General features: G+C 38.6%; 1 protein-coding gene across 1 annotated transcript; it reads left to right on the top strand.

Moving 5' to 3' along the window:
• Positions 1-1,569: 1,569 nt before the first annotated feature.
• On the top strand, positions 1,570-26,484 carry TOLLIP (toll interacting protein). The gene is made up of 6 exons (XM_057372178.1): positions 1,570-1,739; positions 8,356-8,505; positions 10,470-10,652; positions 11,649-11,801; positions 13,624-13,714; positions 22,228-26,484. The coding sequence occupies exons 1-6, from the start codon at positions 1,707-1,709 to the stop codon at positions 22,440-22,442; spliced, it is 825 nt and encodes a 274-aa protein (XP_057228161.1). The 5' UTR covers positions 1,570-1,706; the 3' UTR covers positions 22,443-26,484.
• Positions 26,485-27,971: the final 1,487 nt, after the last annotated feature.

The following is a 27,971-nucleotide window of genomic DNA, read 5'->3' on the forward strand; positions in this document are numbered from 1 at the left end:
AAATTATTGCAACTAGATAAGGTGAAATCCACGGTGAGTAAAACTGTAACTGCTCATGACTTAGCCAAAACTATTTTCCTAGCTTGTGYAGTGACAGACATACGAATACCAATGAAGCTTGTTAACACTCTTTTCCCTCCATTCTGCTCTCACAATGTCAAGGCTATCATGATGTAATGATGTTAAGACTTTCTCCCTGCAGAGAAAGACTTGTGGGTGATGGTTGATGACAAAATGAAAATGAGCTGGCAGTTTGTGCAAAGCCAACCGYGTCCTGGGCTGCATCAAAAGGAGTGTGAATGACCAGCAGGGTGAGGGAATTGATTCTCACCCTCTATTCTACTCTTGTGAGACTCCTCCTGGAGTACTGCAAACACCTATAGTGTCCCCAGCATAAGAAGGATGTGGAACTGTTGGARCAAGTCCAGTAAAGGATCCTGAAGTTGATAAGGAGATTGGAGCACCTGCCCTACACAGACAGGCTGAGAAAGTGGGGGCTGYTCAGCCTAAAGAGAAGGTTGCAGGGAGACCTCACAGCAATATTCTGGTATCTGAAGGCCTGCAGGAAAGCTGGAGAGGGTCTCCTTGTAAGGAGCTGTAGTGACAGATCAARGAGTAATGGGTGCAGATTGGAAGAGGGGAAATTTAGCTTAGATATTAGGAAGAAATTCTTTACTGCGGGAATGGTGAGGCACTGGAAGAGGYTGCCCAGAGGAGCTGTGGGTGTCCCATCCCTGGCAGCATTCAAAGCCAGGTTGGATGGATCTCCAAACCCGGGAGGTGTCCTTGCCATGCCATGGGGCTTGGAACTGGATGATCTTTAAGACCCATTTCAACTCTGTAACATTCTGTGATTCTATGATGTAAAAAAGATGAGGCTGTTCCCACTGCAAGAAGATGATAAAAAAAAAAAAAAAAAAAAAAAAAAGCTGGTGCTATATTTGGAGCGTTCCTAATTGCACTGTTCTATTTCCAGCTGCTGAAATCCGCGCTAGAATTTTAATTAAGGGCTAAAATTGTGCGGCAGATCCTGACAACAGGAAGCAGAACTAACAACGGGAAACAGTATGTTATTTAAATAGGCTTTGAAATAATCAGATTTTATGTCCCGAAGCAGCACTCGGATGAATATGRAAGCTGCTTTTGTTCTCCCGCAAAGGTTTGCGCTTGCTCAGCGAGCTTTGGGAGACCACTGGGGCCACGCCAGTCGTTCATTTTCCAACACACGGCCCCCACGCCTGCCAGAGCGCGGCCGGGGAGTGCCCCGCGCACCCCACACACCCCTCCCGTCCCCTCCCGTCCGCGGGGCGCCCCGGCTGTGCCAGAGCGACGCCCCCGGCACAAGATGGCGGCCTGAGGCGCCGCGCCCGTCCCGCCTCCGCCGCAGCGCCGCGGCGCCCCCTACCGGCCACAGCGTCCCCGCAGCGCCGCGCTCCGCTGCGGCGGCCGCAGCGCAGGACAGCGCATGCGCAGAACGGCTCCCCGCCCCTCCCCGTGCGTGAACACGCGCATGCGCAAGAGCACGCCGCTGCGCTGCCCGGGGGCGGGGCCGGGCGGGTCAGGTGACGTGCGGCTCGCGCTGAGTGACGGGCAGCGGGACCGGGACCGGGACCGGGAGCGGGGCTGCGAGCGGCGTCGGCGGCCTGGCGGGGCGGGAGGAGGAGGAAGAAGAGGAAGGGTCTCGGCCGCGGCCCCGGCGAGGCGCTATGGCGACCACCGTCACCACCCAGCGGGGCCCGGTGAGTGCTGCGGGCACGGCCCCGCCGCGGGGCCCGCTCAGGGGTATCTCCAGCTCGCTGCACTGGGCGGTGAGGCCCGGCTTGGAGACCCCGATGGGCCCGCCCGGCCTCTGCCAGGACCGCTGTGGGCGGCAGACTCCGTGTCGCCCATCGTTCCCCAGCTCCAGCCGCACCRGAGTGGGGAGAGGAAAAGCCCTCTCATCTTCTCCAGGCTGCCGGGGGGCGGGGGAGGGAGATCTGCCTCTTCTCCCGGTTCCCCGCCTGGGAAGAGGCTTTGGGAAAGGGGTGGGGAAAGTCCCTCCTAACTGCGTGTAGTCCGTGAGGCGGCTGTTCTGTCCATGCTTTGTCCAAAGGCCTTTCCAAGGAGGGAACGGCTTACACTGAAGCGGAGCTAAACCGCTTTCCCTTGGAAGCAGAGCGCAGCTCCGCTCGCGGCTCGGCGGGGCACGGTCGGGCCGCTGTCCCCGGGGCTGCCGCCTGAAAGCTGCAACGACGTAACCCTTGTAGGATGTAGGCGTGCGTGYTGGACGGGAGCTGAGCCGTCGTAAAACCAATTTACCAGCCTTCTGGGAGCTGATGTTGACAGTTCATTGGGAATATTTTGCTGTCCGATTTTGCTTAAGGATAATCATACCTCACACCATGTTTTACATGTGTGGTGTTTCAACATCAGCTCTCGTCAGATGTGCTGTTACAGTCTGTTCCTCCCCTCTGAAAGGATCTGATAGTCATTGACAATATGATATTGCTTAGCAGGTGAAACATGGTTTTTTAAAAATCAATAAATTTACACTGTTGTATTTTTATTAYGTAGAAACAGCTACTCTTTTTTAATCTGCAGCCTTGTAGAAGGAACAAAGAGATTAATTACTGCTAATCTTGAAAAACTGCACTGGTGTCAGTTATGATGGTAATATGATATGGTCATCAATTTTATTCCTTAAAATGCTTTATTTGTCTTATTTATCACAACTGCCTAGTCTTTCTTGAATATTTCAAAGGAGCCGCGTCTCATCCTTAGAATGTTATTCTTGATGTCATGTTCCAGAATTTACCAGGTCTCTTCTATAATCTCTGGACAATCTTTGTTTCCTAAACTTTATTGAAGCCTGACAAGTGTAAAAGCATATGATGATTTATCTCATTCAACTTTGGCTTTCCGGGCTTCAGGTTTTGTTTTGGTTTTTTAATGTGTTCTTAACATTGTTGTACATACTTTTCTTCCTTACCCACTTTAGAGACTTGAATGTTTGCAAATGAATGAATAAGTTATGCAATATTAAGCAGCCATTCACAGCTGGGCATGTTGATATGGTGCATGCCAGCCTTTCTTAATTCTCTCCAGGGAGGAAGATAGAATTCTACTTGTTTCAATATATGCAACTGCATTACAAATGAATAGCCACTAAATGGTGCTAAAGGATTGGGAAAGAYGTTTTTCTTTAGTGCTGGAGAGAACAGTTCTGTCTTTCTGTTTGAACAAGCAAGAAAATATTCAAGGTTGTTTCATGTGGGTAAGAAAATAAACTGGGTTATTGCCAGTCTTACTCTTATACCTGTGCTTTCTAGTTTGTGATGGTGCTTACATGGTGTGTAATTAAAATTTCTGATAGCTGTTTAGTTTTTCAGATGAAACAGAATTCATCGTTTCTGTTACTGTAAATACTCTGCTAGAATATAGATATTTCTGGCCCTTTTCAGGATGTTATGAAATTAGCATATTTTCACTTTTTGTGGTCTTTTGTGAACAAAACAGCTTTTAAAATTTAAAATGTAGCTGAATATGTAAGGGCTGCTAAATGATACTTTTTACATGTGAGAGTATTAATGAACAGTTTGACCAGACATTAGATAAAGACTGAGCCACCAAAACTTTATTTTTGTGGTTCCTTAGCTAGCCAGTCATACCCAAAATTACTCTCTGTGGTTATACCCCATGATTGTCCACCGTGGTGGCAAATACATCAGGTCCTCCAAAATTAGATCAAGTACCAAGCTAGGACTGCATAGGTTTCTCCTCCTAATTTTCCTAATAATCATTGCTCTGATGTGTAGTGACTCTCATCAGTTTTGTCAAAGGACTCTTCAGAACTTTTTACGGGCTCTTGTCAAAAGTCCCTCTCCTGCTTTCTAGTAGTCTTCTTCAGGGACTTGAAGGTGTTCTGTGGTGTCCCTGGAKCCTTCTCTTCCCCAGGCATAGACACAATTGACATATGGACATTAATTCTACATTTAATTTTTAACTCATCCTTATATACCATAGTTCCTTCCATACTTAGCATGTATTTTTACCCACTCCTTGTTTCATATGAAATCTGCTCCAATTTAAGGTTAATAATTGAGATCTCATTTCTCTTTGTATCTCAGAAGAGAACCTGTCTCTGCTTTTTCAGTGATTTCCTCACAGATACCAGAAAGCTCCTACAAGGTGCATTCTACTTTTCTTCCAGTCTAAACAAATCCTCAGCCTGTCTTCACAAGTGCTCCAGCTGTTTTCATGGGCGTTCTTGGTGGATCTTTGCTGGGCCCCAAATCATTGCAGTGTTCCAGCTGTGGTCCAGCATTTGTTTCCTTTCCTCAGCCCACTGGCTGGGTTCTTGTTAATCCATTGTAGCTTTCTGTTAGGATTCATTGCTGCAAAAGTCCTYTGCTCATCCATGTTTTGCTTGCTGTCCACCTCTGTAGAGGTASAGGCAGTCCTGCCAGTAGTTCTCCCGTTTGTACTGGTGCCAAGGATTTTTCTGGCCAAAGTACAGGTCTTTGCCCTTGTTGAATTTYATGAGATTCCTGTCAGTGAATTCTTCCGTCTCTCTAGTTGGTCCTCAATCATACCAGTCATTTCTCCCAAAATTTAATGTCATCCTTCAAACTGGTAAGGGTACTGTCTGTCATCACCTTTGGTTACTGAGGAAAAGTATTAGACACATAAATTAGTTTCAGTACAGACCTCTGAACAGCTTCACTTTTAGTCAAACTACGGTATTGTTAACCAYTGAGCTTCAGCTTCTGAGCTCAGTGCCTCAGGTAGCTTTGCATCCATGCAGTAGACCACCCATTCAGATTGTAATGATCCAGCTTTGATACCTTCTGCACTTTCCTTAGTCTTATAYTCTTCTAATTTTATTGGAGAAGGCACATGGCTCATTAGCTGTTTATTCTTTTAAAGCCTTAGTAAAGGCTGGCTATTCCTAGTCATGTTCAGTTTTTTTTTCCATCATGTGTGAAGGAATGTCTTCCAGAAGCACTTTCTCCATGAATTTCTTAGTGACTGAAGTGAAGCTGATCTGCCTGTGGTAGCTCAGGTCATCCTTCTTGCCCTTTGGAAAGCTRGGKGTGAGATTTGTYTTTCTTCAGTTATAGAGGAGTTTCTCTAATCTCTATGACCTTTCAAAGATGTGAGAGAGCAGCATTGAACAAATATCAGCTCTTTCAGGACCTCTGGATGCTTCCTGTCTGGTACCRATTTTTTCTTCAGTGTGCAAAGCATAGCATAATAGTTCAAAATTCTGTCTCATTCAGTTTTTCTTTCTTAAAAACAGTAAAACAGTTAGAACTTTTTTGAGTAGTCAGGTGTTTAAAGCTCTCTGATGTTTTGAAGAAGTTTCATGGTAGACTTCCTTAGTAATTGCTGGTGTGGAAACCTTGATTATCGTTSCCTGAGTGTATTGTGCCTGGGAAAATGTTTCTGTAACTTGAGGCATTTGTGGCTGTCCTTGGCTCTGTGTTCCTTTCCCTTCCTTACACAGGTTCTAGTGCATGCAGAATCAGTGAGTTTGGGGTTGTGACAGCTTCCATTCTCTTTACCTCCAACCCTTGTTTCACTTTCTTCTAATCAGCCCTTTTCACTGACACACTTTACAACTGTCTGGCATCATTTCATGTTGTATAARAAACAGGAAGGTGAGACTGAGACAGGCCCATCCTCAGTTATGTAAATAGCTGTAGAGCATCAGTTTGAAGAAGCTGAGAGYTTTTCTACCTGCGCAGTTTTTCTACCTGCCGCATTCTACTTTGAAGATCCACAAAACTGCCTCTTTGGTGGTTGTTGCAGATGAGAAGGGCAATATTGTTCTATTTTTAGATAATCCATATTTTTGATATGCAGCACTTTCAGTAAAGTTTATTATGAGGTGATTATAAGGCAGGCTTATTTTAAATGAAGTAGTGCAGAACACACTTGAATTTTTCATGTACTTTCTGAAGTGCCATTATAAAAGAGGGAAGTGTGTTTCAGAGTGGTTGTGGAGTAGGATGAATCACGCAAGCTTGTCRTGTATGTTCTCCTTGTTTTTAAAWCTGTGGTTGAATTCTGGTAACATAACTTTGTATTTTTGATTGAGGTTGGGAGGTGGCAGTTACATGCCTGCTTTTAAATGCTTTGAAGAAGATGTAAATTGACCTGTTTTCTTTACAGATAAAATGRTTGTGTGATAYTGATTTGTTTTCATCAATATGGAATCAGCAGATAATTAACATAAGGATGTACGGAGTAGTGTATTACCTTCAGTAAGCACCTCTCCTAGGTGTTTYACCAGCTATATGACCAGGGCTTGGGAACCAAATCTCAGTCAGAACTGAATGCTTAGAGTGGGTGTGTGCATGTCTTGTTCCCCTCTCTTCCCTTTTGGAGGGCTTTACCACTCAGATCTTTTGAGAACTTAGTTAATACTTAGTTTTAGCTTCTATCTRTGTCAGCTCTGCAGTTCCAGGATAAGAATGTGGCTTTGTGGGAGGTAACTGACTGACCTAGAATCAGCTTAGCTTCTGTAAGAAAACTTTGCTAGCTTTTATGTACTTTTTCTCCTTTGAATCTCAGTACAGAGACTAATTTGTTTATTTTATTTTGGAGCACATATTGGCTAACTTATATAAAATATAATTAAAAAAGCAACAGATACTGTTAGACTTCTATTGTGAAGGACTTATGCTTTCCAATATCCATGTGAAGATGGTGGAGACAAAAAAGGCCATCCTGTTTTCTGGGAGCTTGACAGAGAGAACCTGCATAATATAGAAATGGGATTTCAGGGCTGCAGCCACCTCTTCTGATTATGGGAAATGTTTATGAAGTCTATTCCTAGAGATGCTAATAATACCAGATTTGAAACTTCCTGGAGGATCAAGGGTGGAGAGAACCTGCTGTTTTGTAAATGCCATTTCCTTGATTATTCAGGGGCCATTTGAAATCTCGCCTAAATGGATTATATTTTATTTTAAAATTATATTTATTCCATTGAGAAGACTGTTACAACACCATGTCTCATTGCCAGCCAAACTTAAATAAGCTTCCTTTTATTATTAGCTTCTAGCTTAGTTTTCTCCCTCTCTGCCTGTTTTTTCTTCCCACTTCTTAAAACTTCAGCTACTTAGGATTTAATTTTAAAATTTTAAGATGCTTGTAAGCAAAAGTGATTCCCTTTTTTCTTTCCTTCCCAATAGCCCAGCAGCAGGCATTCAGTGGTTCCTCTTGAACTTTTAAGATTATTTCCTTTCTGGCATGTGATTCCTACTGTTGCCAGGATCCCGAGGCTCTCAGATAATCATACAAAATAGTCATACAACATGTGATTTGGCAAGAGGTGCAATTTCTGTCTCCAAGATGCAATCTTGACATGYGAATGCTGTCTAATCTTGAAAAGCTATGTCCTCAAGGCCTGTGAACTTCTTAAATTATGTTCTGTAGGCATTMATCTGCCAGATACGTGATTGAGTAATATTGCTTGGGATTGCAGCATAAGAAATTGCATCATCTTTGTCTTGATGAGGTAGACATCGAGTTGATTAGTAGGTTGATTAGTTCTGTATTAAATATGTAAACCATTCTATAGATAACAGAAATGAGTACTTAATTATGAGCTTAATTGTAAATTTTCTGTGACGCTTCTTTTGCCTTTTAAAATATTATTATAGTGTGTTATTTTAAAAGGATGATCTTTATACTGTAAAGCTAATAGAAAATCCATTGTGAGTGCTGATTCATATTGGCTTATGTGTCAGAAGTTCTCAACTATATTTTGACTTTCTTTTCAAGGCTCATTGTCTTGATAGACCAGATTTTTATTTCCCACATTGTTGTTTTGAATGTGGTGGAATTCTGTCACCAAGGTTAGTTGCAGACCAGCTGTGTTTAACACTGGAAAAACATCTGGGCACTTTATTCTGTTGCAGGATTTGGTCCATAGGAATTCCTGTTTTACAGCCCCTCTTGAAGGCAACTGTGAAAGTGACCTTTCAGAGGAAGGCATTGTGCTGTAGGAACGTGGAACACAGCATGGGTGATGAATAAGTGAAACAGGTGGATGCCATCAGATATCATATGTAAATGTGATGTAAAACTTAGTGGTTCTGACTTTYGTATGTGCTACTTAAATGCTTAGTTGCAGAGAAATTTTGGCTCTCTGTCCTACTTTTTTTCAGTGGCTTATTTTGGAAATTAGTGTTTCTGAAAGGGGACATTTGCTACATGAGTTGGCAGTTTCATCATTAATTAGTTCTTTGTTCATGCTGTCAGAACAAGTCTAAATTCTGCTTTATTTKTTATGCTTTGATTTATGTTCATCTCTTTCTCGTTATAAAAGTTCGAAGTCTTTTTTTTTTTTCCCCTTTCTTTGTTAAGGTATTTGTTGGTGAGCTTCCTCAAGACTTTCTTCGCATTACCCCAACCCAGCAGCAACAGCAAATCCAGCTGGATGCCCAAGCAGCTCAGCAGCTACAGTATGGAGGAGCAATGGGTACAGTAGGAAGACTCAGCATTACTGTAGTACAGGTATAAATTGTTCCATCTTTGTATAATTAAGTAATTTTAAATAATTAATGCAATTCATTTTCTTGATTGGTGAACACTAAAAGATTTTGTGTTGAAATTTGAGTGACTAAATTACTTGTAAATGGGAAGTGAATAATTCCTAAAGGTTTTGTGGCTTCATATTCCTGTACATCAGCATTTTGTCCAGTTTCATGTTTCATCGCTGCCTRRTAGTTTTYTGTAAMCCTTGCTATTATAGCACATAATCARATGAACTCATGGGGTTTTTTTGCAATGAACAGGTTTCTCTGAAAACTTCTGTTCAGAGGCTTCCTGTAGAAACACTTAAGATTAAAAGACATTAGTAATTTTGATAATATTRTGGAGAACTGCAGTTGCCTTATGCATTTTTCCACATCTTCTCCTCAAAGCTGTTCTCCAGGCAGTWCACCCAGTCTTACCATCATATATGTAATTTTTCCCTTGCAGAACTTTGAGATTCCTGTCTGCAGACTTCTCTTAGCCTGTCAAGGGTCTTTCTGAATGGTAGTACAACAGACAAAGAGATAGTCTTCTCTACCTGTCTAGGAGTTTATGCAGCAACGCTATGGAATCTCGGCTGCGTATTGAAATGTGGCATTCTGAAAAGGAGACTTGCCATAGTATAGTTAACCTATAGAGATTAAGTGTTTTGTATTTAAATATGTGTTCATAAAGTGTATCAAACAGCATGCCTTGATTCTGTTACTAATAAACTGGTGGAAGATCAGAAAAAAATTCTGGGGAGGTAATTTGCTGCTTTGCTGTTTTTCTTTTCTTGCAGATGTATAGGGATGGTGGTGAGTTTGTCTAAGCACAGTTGATTGTCTCCTTTATTTTGGTGGAGTTTTATGATAAACTGCTTAGTGCCGCAACTCCAGAGTTTAGGGAGTGTCTAATTTGGATGTCAACTTTCCTACTTTAATTTTCAAGTCCACATTTGCAAGAAACAGTTTGAGACCTTTGTCACCAGCTCTAATGTATGAGCTGATGAACTAGCAGGTTTCCTGAAGGAGAAAAGGGCTTTCCAAGCCCCAGGTGCAAACTTTGTGATGAATGTTACACAGTGCATTGCCTCAACTGTTTCAAGTTCTGTCAACATGCTGTAGGTAGGAGATGCCMTGGGCACCATGGTTTGTCACTTGTCTTGCTATAAAAAGAACCATGAGCTGCTTAGTGTATGTCAAAGAGACAGCACAGTCCAAAAAGCCCAACTTCTGCTTGAGCACAGCTGTGCAACAATAATCAGTGTTGTGGTCAGGACTGTCATCACCTTATTTTGTTCTACTCTTCTGATGTTAAGCAAAAGTATGTTGGATCTCTTCTGATTCTATACAGCATCTGTGTTTGTAGTAATCTTAGGACTTGAGTTGTCCTCTGAATTAACAACTGTTAAATGCACATGCTGAAGTAAGTGTTTAATTGCTGGGAAACATATGACCTACTGTTAGTAGTTTACCTCAGTTGAACTGCTTTTGCAGGTTGAGCTTTTGGATTGTGTGATATTCTTGAAGGTACTGGCTTTCTGTATTTCAGCCTTTAAAAGAACTTAAGTGAAAGAGGACAGGTTACCTATGACATTACACTTGTGATTGTTTGCTGTCGATCTGATCCCCAGAGAAAAATTGAACTTGTTGCAATGTCTTTGTAATCATGTGTCTTTGCTTTGGTGTGAGTAATTTATATTAGCTACAATGAAGATCTGTGTTTTGTACAATGAATAGCTTAAAGAGATGTTCCCTTCTCAAGGTCTCCCAGACATTTAATGGTGTTACTGGTTTATGTTTTAATCTGAATGTTGTTTTCATTGTTTTCCTCTTTCCTCTCTGTCACAGAACTTAATCTAGTCCTTTGTTCAATATTTGGTTCTTGCTGTGAACCAATAATAATTAACATCTCAAGTGAATGTCAGTATTATACACTCCTTGGATTTCTTTTCTTCTCAGGCCAAACTGGCAAAGAATTACGGAATGACACGCATGGATCCGTATTGTCGAATACGGCTGGGGTATGCTGTGTATGAAACTCCAACAGCACATAATGGAGCCAAGAACCCCCGCTGGAACAAAGTTATTCAGTGCACTGTTCCTCCGGGTGTGGACTCTTTTTATCTGGAGATATTTGATGAGGTCAGAACTGCTACATGTTTTTTCTACCCCTCCCCATCTCCTGTTTGGACTGAGATTTTGGGTGAAACCTTGCATGAAAAGGTTCAGTTTGCATAGACAGTTTGTTAACTGTGCTCTCTGGGAGATGACAGAAATTTTTCAAACTCCAAAAGCAGCAATGCATATGGCTTTACTCTTCCCCAACAATGTCAGAACTGTTACTTTTACTTTGGTAGCTGATAAAGGGGCATTAGGAGACTTGCTTGCACAGAAAGAGAAGCAAAAATTGTCTGAGTTCTATTTAAACTCCTCTTCGATAACAAAATGCCCTGCAGTTTTATATCCTTCACTGTCTGTGTTAAAAATATCCTGTTGTACAGTCCTGTTTTACTTGAAAATTCTTGGTGCTATTCTAACCTGGGAAGAGCTTGGAAGCTTTCCCAAGCTTGGAATTCCTGAGAATAAAACTGTCACATACAGACTTTGTGTAGTCACTGGGATTTATTAAGAGGCTAAGGCTGTAGCTATAGTCTTACAGTTTGCCTTTTTTTTGCTGTCTTTCTCACTGTGTGCAGTAAAGCATGACAGTGCAGCAGCTGTGTGGCCATTACACAGGTGAGGTTTTTGGATGCTGCTTTATGAGATTGGTTCAAGTGTCTGTTTCAGTGTAGCAACAGGGGAGGGGGCAGATCTGCTGGATCTGTATGGCTTTTGTTGTGATGTCACGAGATTCACATAGCCTGTGATGATACTAGGATGCTGTATTTCTAGAGTGTTCTCCTTCAGGTTTTAAATTTCTTGCTATTAAATATTTGCAATCAATCTATAATTCCACTTAAAAGTATCTTTCATCTTTGTTAGAAAGGGAGATGGTCCAAATATTTACTGACACTTAAATAGTTTCAAAGGTAATAAAAATTAACAAATAGCATAAAACTGAAGTGTTAGTCAAGCATAATTTTAAGTTTGGGGTTTTTTTTTAAACAGTTGGGTAAAATTTTTCAAATTATATTTCAGCGAGCCTTTTCAATGGATGACCGCATTGCTTGGACACACATWACGATTCCTGAGTCTCTGAAACAAGGAAATGTGGAGGATGAATGGTATAGCTTAAGTGGAAGGCAAGGTGATGACAAAGAAGGAATGATTAATCTGGTTATGTCCTACACGGTAAGTTGAGTTTGGGATGGGAAGGGGGAGAAGCTTCTTAAGTAGTGGGAGGGAGATACTTTAGCCTGAAGTAGATCYGTTGTACCATACTGGGTGTTTGTGTGTGTTGGTATTTGAAATAATTATGCCTAACTGGGAATCACAGTCAAAAATATTTGTAAAGACAATAAATACTATGTGTTGMGGGGCAAATGAGTATTTGTCTTGTTTTGCAATTACAAGAATTCAGTTTATTCCTGATGTTGAGGAATACATTAGGGCAGGTGCTGGATGTACAGCTGCAGTGAGAGCTGCTGGTTGTGCCTGGGTGGGGGACATGGTGTGAGCCCTAGATGAGGAATGAGCTGTGGCCTGGTGCTGACCCTCTGCACAGCRAAGGGCACAGGGACCTGTGGCACAGGGCAGATGACCAGAYACTCAGACACAGCAGGAGCYAAGGACTCAGCAGGATGACCCCAGACTGTCTGGGTGCACAGACTGTGAGGGTGTGAAAGCCCAGGGATTCTTTTGTTGAAGATTCCTCCCTAGAGGCACCAGCTTGAGCTGTTTCTGCATTATGCACCRTGATTAAATTATTTTAAGGATCCAGATGTCTGGGACTCTGCCGTGGGAAACCCAGGCCTGAGCTGGTAAGGAAACCTTGTCTGACCATGTGAGTGTGGGATGTGCARGGAGCCAGGAGGGGCACCTGTGGGGTCACTGGAGCCACCCTCTGCAAAGAGGTCTTAGTCTCAGCAGTTACAGACTGCAGTGGGTGCCAGACCTGGATGGTCAGACAGGGAAATTTCCTTAACTGTGTTGTATGTATAAAAAAGGAATCCTCACCTAAATGATCCGTTGTCATTTCCATTTTAATAAWAATTTTTAAAAGCTTTGTGAAATCTAACAATAACTTTTCCCCCCTAAATCGTTAAAAATTTATGTAAATTTAAAAGCAAAGTAATGGAAAYTGCAGACTTAGACTGGTTTGTTTAGCAGCTTGTGGAGTGTTCTCATCTGTCACCTTTGTTTTAAGTAGCTGTTGGATAATGTGTAGCACATTCAGCCCTGAATGCTTCCTTCTGCACTTGTATATCATCAGRTGTTCCAAGCTGCTGTTGAGTGCACAGCTGGGAACAGATGTTCCCTGCTGTTTGAAATTCACATTATGYCCCAGATCTGAACAGTTGTTCCATTACCCTGGGGAGAAAAAAGTTCTTAATTAACCTTGAGAACTGTCTCCCTCTGAATGTACTGTACATAATATTCAATATTTTCGGGGATCAAACTGAACTGAAATGTAACTGAAGTTATTGTGGTAGTAAAAGGGAATGGAGTTAATTTGGTGCTTTGTTTGAAGCACTGATTTACCTCAAAAATAACTGATTTAAAATAAAATTAAACGAAAATTTCTAGGAGCAGTATACTGCTTTTAAAAACAAAAAATAAGAATAAAATTCAGATTTTGCTTAATRTTTAATTTATTACGAGTATGTTGTCTTTTCATTTCACAAGAGTAAGGCATGAAAGCTGATTAGAACTGTATTTTAAAATCATTCACTTTTTGATAACAAAATTTCATTACTCTTGTGAAAGGCTAGTTTGACATGATGTGTTTTTATTGATTCACAGGCAAATTAATTGTCATTTGAAAGATGGTAGTWCAATTAGTTTGCCAGATATTTTGTTTAATATAGATTAGCACTCAGCATAGTCATATTGTACTATTGAACATGGATTTGCAATGTGATGACTTGTGTGCAAACAAGTTTGATTGCTGGCTTTTTCTTTGCTATTTCCTGAGTAGTTCTAATGTGTTCTAATCTGTGCTTTTTCTGTCAAGTCTTTGCCAGCTGCCATGATGATGCAGCCCCAGCCAGTGGTCCTGATGCCCACTGTGTATCAACAAGGAGTTGGATATGTGCCTATAGCAGGTATGTTTTCTCACCTTGAAGACTCTGAAATTTCCAGATGAAAGGATTTTGCAGAAATAAATACCAAATTACTCCTGGTTTTTTTCAGAGTGTAAAGGAAGCTATAAACAATTTTTCTTTAACTACTTTTGCCATCTTATATTTTTATGAAAAGAAGGATCAAATTAAGTGCAGGTCAGCCTTCAGTCTTGTACCTTGTTTAATGGAGCCGCATGAGTTTGAATAAATGGATTAACGTGACTATCAGGTTGTGAAGGCATCTGTTTTTGAGTATGTATTTTAGATCAAGTTACTGAATAGCTATCTAGCAGGCTGCACTCTTAATGTGTGCTTATTTAAATGGTGGCAAGCCATGTGTGAAGCTGTTTGCGTTTGAGAAAGTGCCCCAAATGAATTGTGCTGTTGAAACTGCTTCTATAGCTCGTAATGGGATTAATTTGTCTGTGGTCTTTGAAGATGCTTTATCAGAATGAAACTTACTACACAGCATGTGAAGTATTCACAGCTAAGTGAATGAGAAATGTTAGGGAACTCWGAGATAGCTCTTTTTGATGTATTTACATAACTACAACAGGTATTTTCAGTGCTTTTGGTTGGTTCAAAGAGTTTAGGACTTGTAGAAAAAGATGTATTAACTTAGGTTTTGTAATTTTTCTGTCAAAGATGAAAAGCTTAAATTATTTAAATAAGCTTGAATTTGTCCTACTTAGGGAACTGATAAGTTCRGTTGACTTCATTTACAACTCTTAAAACCCCCAGTTCATTGTATGGGTATTTATTCAATAATAAATGTACTTTTTAGGGAAAGTAGGATATAAATTCAYGTGTTTTTTGCTTTTGTGTGTGTAAGTGTATAAATGAAAGAGTGTGTGGGACGTAATTGCAGTGCTAAGGGTTGAGATAGCAGATACATRTATTTTATTTTTCTTTTGTAAGACTAGGGGATGATTGACTATAAAATTCTATTCACTGTGAAAACAAACCTCTTCAACAGAAGACTGGATTCGTAACTTAGGACTCGTACCTCCTGTTTCATCTTAGTAAAGTTAAAGCAAAATATGGAAAAGTTTGGCTGCATATTTTATTTCCTGATGACAACATGCAGTTTGCTGCACTTAAAGTGATTTTGTCTCTGTAGCTTAATTGTCAGATTTTAAGTCTTGCTTGCTTTGCCACTGAAGTGCTTTGAAATGGAATGAATCGTTCTGAAGGGCGATTCTGTTGTGGTRAACTGGACCTTCTGTAGTGAACTTCAAACACAGTTTTATACACACTTCATCTTGTGTATAATTAAAAGATCTAATAGAAAGTGCTAGCAAATTTCTTGAATAGATCAAAATGAGAATATTCATATTACATTTTTTTTTTGCCAGAGTATAAACAGAAGAAATGAAACAGAGACTAGTTTCATGTATAATTAAAACTAGACATAGAACTGAACAGATAAAACTGATAGAAGACCTTCAAAATTGCTATTCAAATATTGGTTGTTCAGATCTTGATGTTCTGTAAATTATTTATCTTGAGAATGTTCTCTATTTGGACAAGTGAAGAAATAACTGATAATTTGCAAGTGATAGTAATGTCTGACATTTTAGCATCTAAGAATTTGGGGTCTGTGTGTTGGAGCATTGCCCTTCTACCAAGRTCCAGTATGTTTGTATTAATTGCTGCTATAATGCTATTCTGTATTAAAAATCCTTCCTTCATCAGTGACTTGTAGTTTTAAAGCATTGCAAAGTTCCACTCCTGGATTTGAACTCTTCTTTTGTTCTGGGAAAGCTTATACTTCCTTGTACTTCATAAATGCCAACTTTTTACAAACCACCTTTGGCCTACATTTGATTTTTTAAATTATTTTTAAATATTACTGTGCTTTGTGTTTGCTGTTCTAGAATTTCTCTGGACATCATCAAAATTTCCCAAAGCACTGTGAGTTCTAAAGCTTTGACTTACTCACTAATCAATGACCCACTCATAATGATTAGACGGATGTTTAGGTTTGGAGTTGGAAAATGATTTGGCTGCAGAATACTTCTGCTGTTTCATACATCTAATGGCTTAATGAAAGTAATTTCAAATTATAAAAGGAAACAACAGTGCATCTTGAAAGACATATTGGAGTTTTTTATTGTCTATATACTGAGCTAGATGCTTCTGGATTCTGTAAACTCTTTCAGAAAGATGCATGCAAGATGCTGGGCTTCCCTGCATAACTGAACTGTTTATGTCTTCTGGGCCCACTCTGCACATTTCCTTTGGAACTGTACGGTGTTTGCTCTCTTCCTTTTGAGACTGCTTCAAGTAGGGCAGTGATTGGACATCAGTATGTTCCTTSTTTGCATCTTTTTAGTTCAGGTTTTTTACCTGTACAGCTGAATTAATGTAGCCGGTAAACAAGTTCTTTTTTCCTTCTGAAGAGTGGAATCACTGCATAGTTTATTGTATTTGAAATGGAGGGGATTCTGCAGCAGAAGACTTTCAAAATCAAAGCCTTCTCAGTGATGGAAATAGAGTGGTGGACTAAAATGCTTATCCAGACAGTTTAAATTATTTGTTAACTATTCAAAATAACTGGCTTTAAAGAGAGATGGTTAAGTCAARTTTATGTGTGTCACAAAGATCATGCTGTTTTTATGTAACAGGAAACCTCTGTTCAAAACTAACTTCCTAATCAACTAGCCTTCTAATTAATGTTGAAGCAGCTAATTCCTCTGGTRCTTTGTTATACAAGCTGAGGTCAACTGCAGAAGCAAGCAGGTAGTCACTGTGTAAGCAGATGAACACAAGTAATGCTCATTTCCTCACATTTGGTGGTAGATAGAGCTGTGTTGACACCATAAGTGGCCATAGAATATTCTTGCACCATGATAATTAATTGCAAATTTTTTTTAATTGAAAACTCCTGACAGCAGCACTAGTTGGTACAAGCTACAGTTGCCATAGTTCATACATCTCTGGATTGGGTATGCAAAAATTAGAACTTGTGAACCCTGTTGTTCTTCCAGAAGTTGAGCTTATTTACCATCTTTTCCTGTTTCTTTTTCTATAGATTACTGAATTTAAGCTGTAGAATAAATATTGTGATATACTGGTGCTTGAAGTATCTTCTTGTAGGGAACAGTACCAGAGACAGCGAACTAAAAAATGTTAGTTCAATAAGCAAGCTGTGTTTCTTATAAGCTAAATGTTCATGGGATAAATAGGAAACTTGTTTTTTATTTATTTTATGAACACCCGTGTTAAAAGTATGTTAAAAACCTGTGTGTTTCAGAGTCATGTCAGATTCAAGAATATCACTTTTCATTGAGGCAAGGTTGTGTGTATATTTACATTTTTCCTGTAGGTCTCCTTATTTAGAATTATGGATTAACTTGTGATCTAACTTGTATTCAGAAAACCATGGATGTATGTTGTCCTTTGTGTTCTGTAAAATATAATCCTTGCTGCTAGCACCYGGTGGCGTACTTACTTCGGCAACATTTCCTCTGTTACTTCTGCATAAACAACACATTTAAGAAACTTGTTTAGGGAGCAGAAGCAAATTAGTTGAGAGACTGGATCCTAAAGGCATTTAGTTTTTTAATGGGTTTTGCCCAACTACCTCAGTTTATCCAGCTTTCACCTTTGGAAGGTAAATAATTATATCCTTTAAAAAATAGATTAATATCTCTTTCCCATGTCTTATTCCTTCCCSCTTGTCCCTTCATTTCCACCTGTCTTTAGGGCTTGAGTACTTTGCTCTGGGTAAGTTTCCAAGCTCTTTTCTCACTCCCATCMTCATTGACTCGAGAGTCTTTGCATGAACTCACATAAGCAGCTTTATTTGTTAACAGCCAACTGTATCACAAGGTATTGCCACTTGGTTGTCACAGTGGAACAATTTAATGCGTCTTCTGGAAATTTTTAAAACCTCTCTAACCTGTTGTAAAGTCTTTAAAGGCATCTGCTCAGCTTAAAGCTATAATGGTTAAACTGACTGCTGATAAYTGTGTTGATGGCTATCGTGGTGTTGTAATAGTCTTCTGAAGCTGTTGTATGTCAGTGAGCTATACTAGGTGATTGTATTGGTTTTCTAGAAGAGAAACATTATTCTTGCAGTTCTGCTACTGCAAAATTAGTGGAGATGCAGGTAATGTCTCAACTTTTTAGCGAAAAATGGAGTTTTGCAATGATACTGAAGACAACCTGCCAATTGCCCTAATTTTAATTCCTTAATTAGTCTTCAAATAAGCTTTTTTTTAAAAGGTGACACTTTTTTTCATCAGTGCATCTTTTGCTTGCACRTCAGTTTTAGATCCATGTCAAATTAAGTACCTGACTAGAGCTCTAAACAGGGAACTCATGTTACAGGAAATCAAATTTCCTTCATTTTAGATTTCCTTTACTCTGACAGCTTTGATTTTGAATTGTGCAAAGATGCTGTGACACCGCTATCTTCTTTGACTGAAGACCCAAAGCATTGGTCTTCAGTCAAATACATTCAGAAAATTCTAGAATGAYTCCTTGTGAGATATAATGTCATTTCTTGATGCCCTGAACTTCAGAAAGATGCTGTAGATGAAACTGTTGTGGTTATCACAACATGCTTGGTTTGTTCAGAGCAGTGAAATTTTAGCATTTTTCTGTTGTTCCATACACTTAATTTTTCTAGTAGTTTGCAGAGAAGCAACATTTAAAAAAAATGAGATGGCATGCATATTTTGGTACTAAAGATTTTTCCTGAAGCAAATATCATTAAGACCTACTGTGCTTTTTAGAAAAGGGTTACTGATTTCTTAATTTAAATGAAAGAATGCATGCTGAGAAGGTTCCTGAATTGACTCTGAAAGAGTCTGTGCATGGGACAGAATGATAATAACTTAAGAAATTAAACATAGGGCAGTTACTGAAAAAAAAAAAAAAATTGCAAGTGTGTAATGCCTTGTATGCAGTTAGAAAACATTTACCCTGTTAATTCTGCTTTGATGCTTTCACTGCTGCTTTGAGCAATTGACTTGCTATTGTTTCATATGTTGGAATGTCACTGCTTATGCCAGCATGTTTGCCATTGCCATTTCACTGAATTGGAAAACAGTGCTCCATTCTTCTGATTTATGACACCTATCTAATATCTGACAGTAACACAGAAGTCCACGATTCCATTGCTAGTGGATTTGTGCATTGTTTAGTTCTGTTTCCTGCCTGTCAGTGACATGAAGCAGCTTTTTACTGAACATTGATAATTTGGAAGCTTATTATAACTTTCTCTGATGACTGCATATGTATGTCTGTTTGCTAAATTTAAGTGCATAGTTCTTCAAGTTTACTTCTTACTTAGTATTTTGTAAATCAGAAATTATGGATGCTTTTAGCCTGAGTGCGGAAAAACCCAAAGTACTCTTGAACTGSTATTTGTATAGCTTGAATGTTGAGTTTCATGAAAAGTAAGGATTTATCATGGAGGTATTTATTAAAAATCTGTGATACTAACTTCCATTTGTACACAGTGTAGGTGTAGACAGCATGAACTAAAACTGTAAGAGCTGAGAAAATGGGTTTTGAAAATCCTTAGTGAGAAACAATACAGTAGAGAAATTTCTTGTGTCTTAAAYTGACTATTTATATTGAAAATGCTTTTTGAGTATTGCCTGTGCAGATGTCTGGCTTCATAATACCTATTTTAGATGAAAACAGTAAGGAAAACTGTATTCTAATCTTGATTTTATTTTGACACTGGTAAGACACTGAAACATTACTGGYGTTATTGGTAAGCTGTAGGATGCTGTCATACTTGAGAAAAGAGCCTAATATTTAATTTGGATTAATACTGTCAACTGACCTCCTGTAAGGACAGCTCATACACACTTTAGGCTGTTTGTTGGATAATATTAAGGTGCTGATGACTTAGCAAAAAAGATTGGGAAGTTTATGTTAGAAGTAAAACATAACTTCTGTTGCACTGTTCTTTCAGGTACTTTGCAACTTCAGTCTGGTTTTTTTTTTGAGGCTGCACATCATCTTATGTGCCTTTTAAATGCCTAGATTGTAGGCTGTGTGAGGAATGAGTTGAGCCTTGCTGAAGCTCTGGAAAAGGCAGTGCAAAATGCTGCTGGATTATTGGTTAAAGTGTTTTTGCAGTGTTGGTGAGGACTGCACAGTGGTTTGTCTCCAGAGGGCATTCATGGTCTGGTTGGCAACAAGTTCAAATGCATAGTRCCAGGCAGAATTCCAGGGACTAGGGTCCAAAGTGCATGAAAAGCAGTAGAGCCAAGGTTTAGGGTGTTGCAGAAAAGGGAACAGGTATCAGTGGTAGATGGGTGATGCAGATGGCCGGGCAGAAACATGGGTCGAGTGTGCAGGTAAGAAATTTATGAGCTTATGGCTCGGTATGAACTTCRTTGAATGGATGCATCCTGTGTGTTAGACTTAAAGCTTCTAGGTTCTTTTTTTCTTCTTGTAATAGTACTTAAGATGATTAAAAGAGAAATTTTAAAGTCAAAATTGAAGAAGGCCTTTTATATATGGGGATGTGAAAGTGTTAAGTGATATATTAAATCTAAACTGGTTATGAGATTGAGTAACAAGGCTTTTGAAGATCATATGTGTAAAAACTGGAGAACTATTTATTTTAAAGAAGCAGAAATCATTTATGTAATTAAATGATAATAAAAACATAAGTATGTAAGGTAGTTCAAGAAAACCTAGTTGGAATGTGGGATCATAATAGGGGAAGTCCTGCTTTCAGAGGACTGGAGGTGAGCCAAGTGAAGTTCCTTTTAAAAACATTTCTGAAGTAACCATTTTCTCTATTGTATAGAATGGTTAAACCCCAGGAAGACTAGAATAAGCTGCTTGAAACTGAAATAATTAAACTTTAGGAGGAAGTGACACAGTTGTGTAGGTAAAGCCTGTGTGTTAAAATTCATAGGTATTTGAGAATGTAAGAAAGAATGGTGTAGTCTCTGTATATCACCTTCTCAGCTGCATCTCGAAAATGTTATTTGCTAATCATTCTGTCATAATATTCTGATACAATAAAGGTAATATTATGGTTTAATAGCTATTTTGAAAAGTTGATGAACAAATAAATAAAAGTGATTACTCATTTCCTGATGGAAGGAGTTGAATCTGATGCACCTGCTTTGGTGAGGTGCATCAGATTTCTTAAAAAAGTAMGTGAGGGAAGAGGACTAATAGACAATTTGTCAAAACAAAAACTTAACAGTTTTCTAAGTCTCTCTGAGTGCAGCAGGTTGCAGAAGGACCTCATTGTAATAAAAGAAAAATAAAATTACTTATTAAGTCTAGTGTTAAAGTATGTATAAAGAATCATCTTAACTAATACATATTTGGTGATAATTTCTCGATTTGGTCATTACTGTGCTGGTCTTTGAATTACTGTAGACTACTCTATAAAAATACCAGGTGAATAGTCTTTGAAACAGTGCATAAAATGCTTGAAACCAAAAGAAATGTTAGAAATGAAACCTTAGGAATTCTACAGGAGAACTGCAGAAGATAGCACCCAAATGAGTGGGACTAAGATAATCAAGGATCTGAAGCTACATAGAGAAGGAATAAAATACACCATTTTCAGAAGTGATAACGAAAGACTATAGATATGGACTATATYTGTTTTCAGTTGTACACTAAACAAAAGGTAGTATTTTCATCAATGGATTTATACTTAATGATAAAAGTTCCTACATGATGAAAAGGGKTTTTTTCCTAGTAATTCCTTTCAACAGGAATTGGAAAACTGATTTTCTAAAACTCTATAACTGACATAGCTTTATTTTACATGGATATAYAGGAAGTCAATGAAAAATGTCAGGTCAGATAAATTTTGTCCTTTGGAAGAGAGATGAGCAAAGCAGTGTGTGCCTGTATAGGTGTTGCTCTTTAGCCACGTAGTGACTTTGCAGACTGGAAACGGAAAACACTTGCTAAAAATTGCTTATTTATGTGGTCCAGTCTCCTGGTGTACCAAAGTACTTTGCTTTCCTTTGAATGTACTGGAKATTGCATTCATTGACTTTCTAAATATCAGCTATGTATATTGCTGGTGTAAAACCCTTTTTTTTCATCACCACATAAATATATTGAGAACTAAAATACGAAGTGGGGAAAATCAGCTGCGCCTTTCTGTGATGAGCTTAGTGTTTGGTGAGTGAATTATGTGTGAACCTGGTTACTGCAACTTGTACCTAATTTTGAACAGTACCTGTTGCCATACTGTAGCTTATAACTTCTGCAATATAACCTTAGGGAGAGGAGCTATTCCAGGAAAATACTTTCCAGTTGCAACAGTGCAGGTATAATCTCTGCAACCTTTTTCTTTTTCCTCCTCATTAAAAGATGAGCATGTTAAAATAAATAAATGCTGAAGTTGGTGGGTTGGGACAATCATCCGCTGCTTTTGTCTTCAAAATCACTGGGTTTTTTTGTTGTGAATTTGTTTKTKTTTTTTTTTCTTTCCCCCCCTACTCATGTATGTTTTGTGGCTTTTTTCTTCTGTTTTTAACTTGTAGGGATGCCTGCAGTCTGTAATCCAGGCATGGTACCAGTGGCATTACCACCTCCTGCGGTCAACCCTCAGCACCTGTGTAATGAAGAGGACCTGAAATCTATCCAGGACATGTTTCCCAACATGGACAGGGAAGTAATCCGCACAGTGCTAGAAGCTCAGAGGGGGAACAAGGATGCAGCTATCAACTCCTTACTTCAGATGGCTGAAGAATCATAGATGCCCACTTCCTGCATAGTCCCCGTCCTTGATGCCACTTATTTTTACTTGCCAAGCCAGGGATTTAGCTAGAGGAAGAATTTCCCAACAGCTTTCTGTTAGTGCATCGCATGTGACAGATCATACCCCTTTCCTCCTTGGACATTTGGATCTTCTTCTCTTTCTTTCTCAGTCTGTACATACTCAGTTTAGCTTGTGTCCTACAGTAGAGCAGTGAAGCATCTATCAGCTGTGCCCTGTGTGGCTATGTTCTGGTGGGGTGGGGAATAATGCTGCTTTGTTTCTTTCTTTCCCCCTTTCCATAAACTTGCTCTTACAAAGTAACTCTATGCAGTGCAGGATTTACTAGTGTTTGTTAGATTGGAAAAGAAAATCTTTCCATGGAAGGTTTTGCTCTTTAAACACAACTGATTTGCTAAAAGTATTTAGATTTCAGCAAGCAGCCTATTTTTGCCAGAAATTTAAGAAGAGACGCTTTCTTATCCTGTGGTGTTTAGTTACTACTGTGATATATTCACACCTTTCAGCTAGAATATCTTTAATTTAATAAGCTAAATTTCTTAGATTGTGCTTTTGGTATTTGTAATGGGCATCTTCTGTTCAATCCAGTCATTGGGCACCAAAGCAATATATTTTCTGGTGTGCATTTGGGGCTTTGTCCTCCCACATAATAGGTATCTGTAAAATCTTAAGAGGTAACTTTTAATTCCTACAGTATGTATTGCTGTATCAGAGAACAGGACTAAGCCCTAATGTACTCCCACAGTTAATTGCACTCTAACTACTACTTCTGCATTCCCATGGCTATTTCAAAGGATAAGTGCAGAAGGAGAGATACTTATACCTGGAAAATTATTGAAGCCGTAAAGAATTATTTAAGATATTGTCTTACATTAAAAAGCAGAAATCTTTKATCTGGTTATAAGGCTTCTTTCTTTATATCTATGTTTCAGTAAAGTTATTGCTTTACATGAATGGGAAAATGATTGTATTTTTCCTGTAATGAGAAATAAGCATGAAAAGTAGCTTCAGGGTCTTAGAATGGCATTATGAATTGCTCAGTGACTTCTTAGACTACAGCTGCTGTAGTCATTTTATTATTATTTGATGCAGATGGAAATAAAATACTTTGTGAGAGACAATTTAACATATCTGAGTTACAGTCCAATCCTCAGAGGAAGTGTTTATATTTATTGTTAGTGTAWTTTTTTCAAATAAGAGTTGATTTTGGAGCTGCAGAATCTTACAGTATGCACCACTTATACCTGTTGGGTGAATTTCTGCGGTGTCTGTTTTTGTAAAGTAATGCACTTTAAATAGTATGCACCAATTTATTTTTCCAGTGATGTGCAATGTTGCTGTTTTGTCTCTTTAATGTTTGATTTCAAATACTTTCTACAATAGCCATAGACCTTTATATTTTCAAGAGTTGAAATGAATGTACATTTGAAATCTAGGCTCTTGAGTGATTCATGAGAACATTAAAGCCAGGTTTGGAATAGGGAATAACAACCCATATTTTCTTCTTCCCCATACTTTATTTCATGTCCTATGCTTAAAATATTTTCTTTATTATCTGATGGAAAGCTGATTTTATTTTCTTCTCCCCTAGCCTACATTCAAGTAGCCTTTAGGTAGCACTGGCAGTAGAGCATGAATATTTATTTTTTTATCATTCAAAATAATACTGAAACTTCTAAAATACAGCACCAAAAATCATCCCAGTTTCTGGCCTTTTAAAGCTGTCTTCATAATGTACAGTTTTAAGTTTTGTTATGAATCCCTTAACATCTTAAATTTCACATTGAAAGCATGTCTTTAAACATCCTCCAATTGGATTTTTGRTAATAAAATTCAAGGCTATAGTTTCTGTGTGCTCTAGTTGTAGAGTTGCCACACTTCTGTTTTTTAAAGTAAAGTGGGTATTRTACAAGAAACTAGCCTTGCCCCTTCCCTACAATGACGGTAAATTTTGTGATTGAGTAGGTGTAGAGGCACTTGGTCTCCATAGCAGTGTTTTGTGACATCATGACCCGAAAGGATGAATGTTGGTAAGGATTTAATTCTTAGATACCTCCAGGAAGAGTCCGTTGCTCTAACTTTTACACAGATAGCATGAATTGCTAGGGTTGGAACAATTCAGGAAAAATGTACATATTTAAATTTTTATATTAAAACGGTGGGATTCCTAATACAGCTTTTCATAAAAGCAAGTGGTCATGGTTCAACTTTATGGCTGGTAAATTGTAGTGTATTCTATTATAGCTCCATTTCAAACATAGAACAAAACCATCTTTCAAAAGTAAGTACAAAAGTTAGGCTAGCCAGGTTTATTCATAAACTGGGCTCTTGGCCTCTGATGGAGACTCCTGTTCTTAGATATATTTTTGGTGTGTATTTTTTCCCTAAGCAAATGTTATGTAAAACAGGGTACATGTATGAGTTGAAAATGGGATATGTAGGAGCAGTGTGGCCAGTAGATGGATTTCAGTATCTTACACTATACTTAAATACTGTTCAGTGGGTTTTTTTTAGTCTTTATTTAATTAAACATTAGAGACKAAACTCTTACATCAAGATGTGCTACTTTCTCTTGTTAAAAAGAACAAAATCATAAGCCTGCTCAGTTTTTCACATGCATATCCTTCCATTTAAGCTGTTTGTTGTTGGTTTGGAGAGAGATGAAAAAAGACAGGGAGTGTTTACTTATTTTAGGTTCTGTGAAGTTAAGGTATTGGAACTGAAAGTGTGTTTCTGTATTTAAAACAGACTTAAAATATTTAAAWTTGTCAGTCATGATTGTAGCTTTTAAGAAAATGCTAATGGGGTTATACTGTGTTTGATGCTTCCAGCAGCTTGGAGCCAAAGTCAGCTGTGTAAGACGGGCATCTGCTAAAAGTTRGTGCTCTTAGTATAGTTTCTTCTGCCAAGAGCCTCAACTTGCTGAAGGTAGGAACATTTTTTGTCTAGCTAGATCCTTGCAACTTCTCTACTGCTCTTTGCATCTGCTGATGGTACTGAATGGGTTTCTTCCCCCCTTACAAATGTTATTGCCTATTTGGTTGATATGTAATACCGTACAGAGGATGTTTTTTGCTGTAATTATTCTGAAGACATTGTTTCTCTGTATTGAGGTCCAGTGTCCAAATAATGTTTCTTGCACTCTAAAGTACATTAACTTTTTCATTCTAATTTAATAAATGTATCATCTGAATGAAAGTGTATTATGTCTCTGTTGGAGAGCAGCACGGTGTGAGTCTTTGTCTGTAGACTGATCTAGGATTCAAGTATCACTTACTTACTGTCTTTTATTCAGTATTGCACATTAGTTGGTAAATTACACTGGCTCTTTAATGTGACTGTCTGGTAGGAATAGTAACAGTAAATGCTCAAAAGAGTTCCTCTGCAGGTAGGTGCCTCTTCCTAACTTTTCTAGGGGCTACTTTCTTAAAATATTCCATTGTTGCAGGCCCAGAGGACAGGAGGAGGCAGTAGTGAAGCTGTGTTGTTTGAAGCACAGCGTTGGAGGGCAAGGGAGGAGGGAAGAACAGTGTGTGGGTATGGAGGGAATGCTGCAGTGTGAAGAATGGAGGACTCTGGATGAGAGTGGTGTCCAAATGGAGAATTATTAAATAGAACTTGTGTGCAATTCCAGGTCCAAAAAGAACTGGCTTTATCTGCTAATACATAATAAATGAATTCGAAAGATTTTGTTTGCATAGCATCTCTCTCTAGTACTGTGATTGCAAAGCTATCTGGGGCCCTCTTTCTCAAATAGCATTACCATGCTATTATTATTACCAGCATTACCATTGCTATTATTATGATTATTGTGATCATTAAGCAACTTCTAGTCTCTCTTCTATTACTGTGTTATYAAGCTAACATTTTGAGTTTTACTGTCCATTCATCGTGTTTTTTTTTTCTAACGAACAGTTTTTTTTTTAACATGATAGTTGAGAGGAATTCTTTCACAGCTGAATTTTCTTTATTTCCTTAATGTATTGAGTACTTACTATGAAATAAAACGGTTCAAATTATGCTTTTTTCTAGTCTTTGAGTATCACTTTCTATCCCAATTTATCTTCAAAGGTTACAGTTTGCTTTCACATTTCTCCATTTTGCTGTGAGAGATAGGAAGAGTGAGAATTAGTTTACTTTAGAAAAATGTTGGCGTTCTTGTGGCTGCTAAAGCATCTATTTAGCATTCTGTATTTTAGCTTTTTCATTTCAGAGTTAATCAGTGATGATGTGTGGGGGTGTAAAGAGAAATCAGTGTATTTTGAATTATTAAAGCATTTCAGAGCATCAATGTGAGCAGGGCCTCTAGGAGAAGTGCAAATACGTGTTTTCTTAGAAKAGGAAGGGAAAATGAAAACCCATATTAGCAATCTTCACTGCAGATTTTAGTTGTAGCCTACTGAAGACTTGAGCTTTCTCTTCTAGATCCTCAGGAAGCTTAGTCAGAAACGCAAGCTAATTTATCTTCATGCAGCAGTATGTTTTAGAAGTATTTTCTTTACTATCTTGCCAAAAAGCATAATTAATTTTGTAAGAACAAAGAGGCTATACTTATGTTATACCATAACTTTTGAAGGAAAATTTGCACATAGATGGGAAAAGTGAATTTTTGAAAAGCAAGTAGATTGAAAATTATCTTTGCTATATCTGTATTTCCATGGATAAGAGAACTATGAAAGTACTGACGTTTGAAGTATTCAAAGAGTTCACTTAGAACATGTTTTTAAAATATTTCAGCATAGTAGATACAAATGGACAGCTTTTATAAGTTTAATGTAATTATCACTGAAAGGGAATGGATGATTCATTTTATTTTGAAATTATCTCCAATTATAAAATAACCCCAGTGAGTAAAAAAGTACACTGAGCTTACCTTTCATGTCTTTGCTGGCCATGTTTCTTTATGGATTATTAGGAGCTTGACACTGTCACAGGACAGTGTTTTTCTCCCTTAAATTTGTAAATTTGTAATCTCTGTAATAGTCATCATCTTATGGTGGAATATTCAGTATTCATTGATTTGAAATGCTTAATGCTATTTTCAAAGGTATTCACTAAGCAGTTACAAGAGCACGTGGTGCAGTGAGGGGTGTGGTGCCAAGTTCCTGCCTGGTACAGCTGGGACACTCCTCTGTGACTGCTCCACTTTCCCAGGTGCCCTTGTGTAATAGGTACAAGGCTCTGCAAGTGGAAACCAAGCAAGGGTGAGTATGATGTGTTGGAACACTTGCCAAGGTTAAGTTCCCCTATGTGTCAAAACTTCCAGAAAGAAAGATGAGGTATTGGCATAGGAGACCCTCTAGTGAGTAGAGCACAAGGTCCAGTTTCCTGGTGAGGCCCACTTTGTAAGGAAGTTTTCTGCTTCCCAGGGGTCTGGTTTAGAGATGCGATGAGGAAACTTTCAGCTCTGGTACAGCCCTTGCATTATTATCCGTTATTGCTTTCTCATGTAGGCCGTGCTGAAGTTTGAAATATGAAGGCCAAGGATGATCAGGAGGGATTTCAGGG

This window comes from Malurus melanocephalus, unplaced genomic scaffold (assembly GCF_030028575.1).
Source record: "Malurus melanocephalus ecotype Western Australia unplaced genomic scaffold, MMel_1.1 scaffold_165, whole genome shotgun sequence".
NCBI lineage: Eukaryota > Metazoa > Chordata > Aves > Passeriformes > Maluridae > Malurus > Malurus melanocephalus.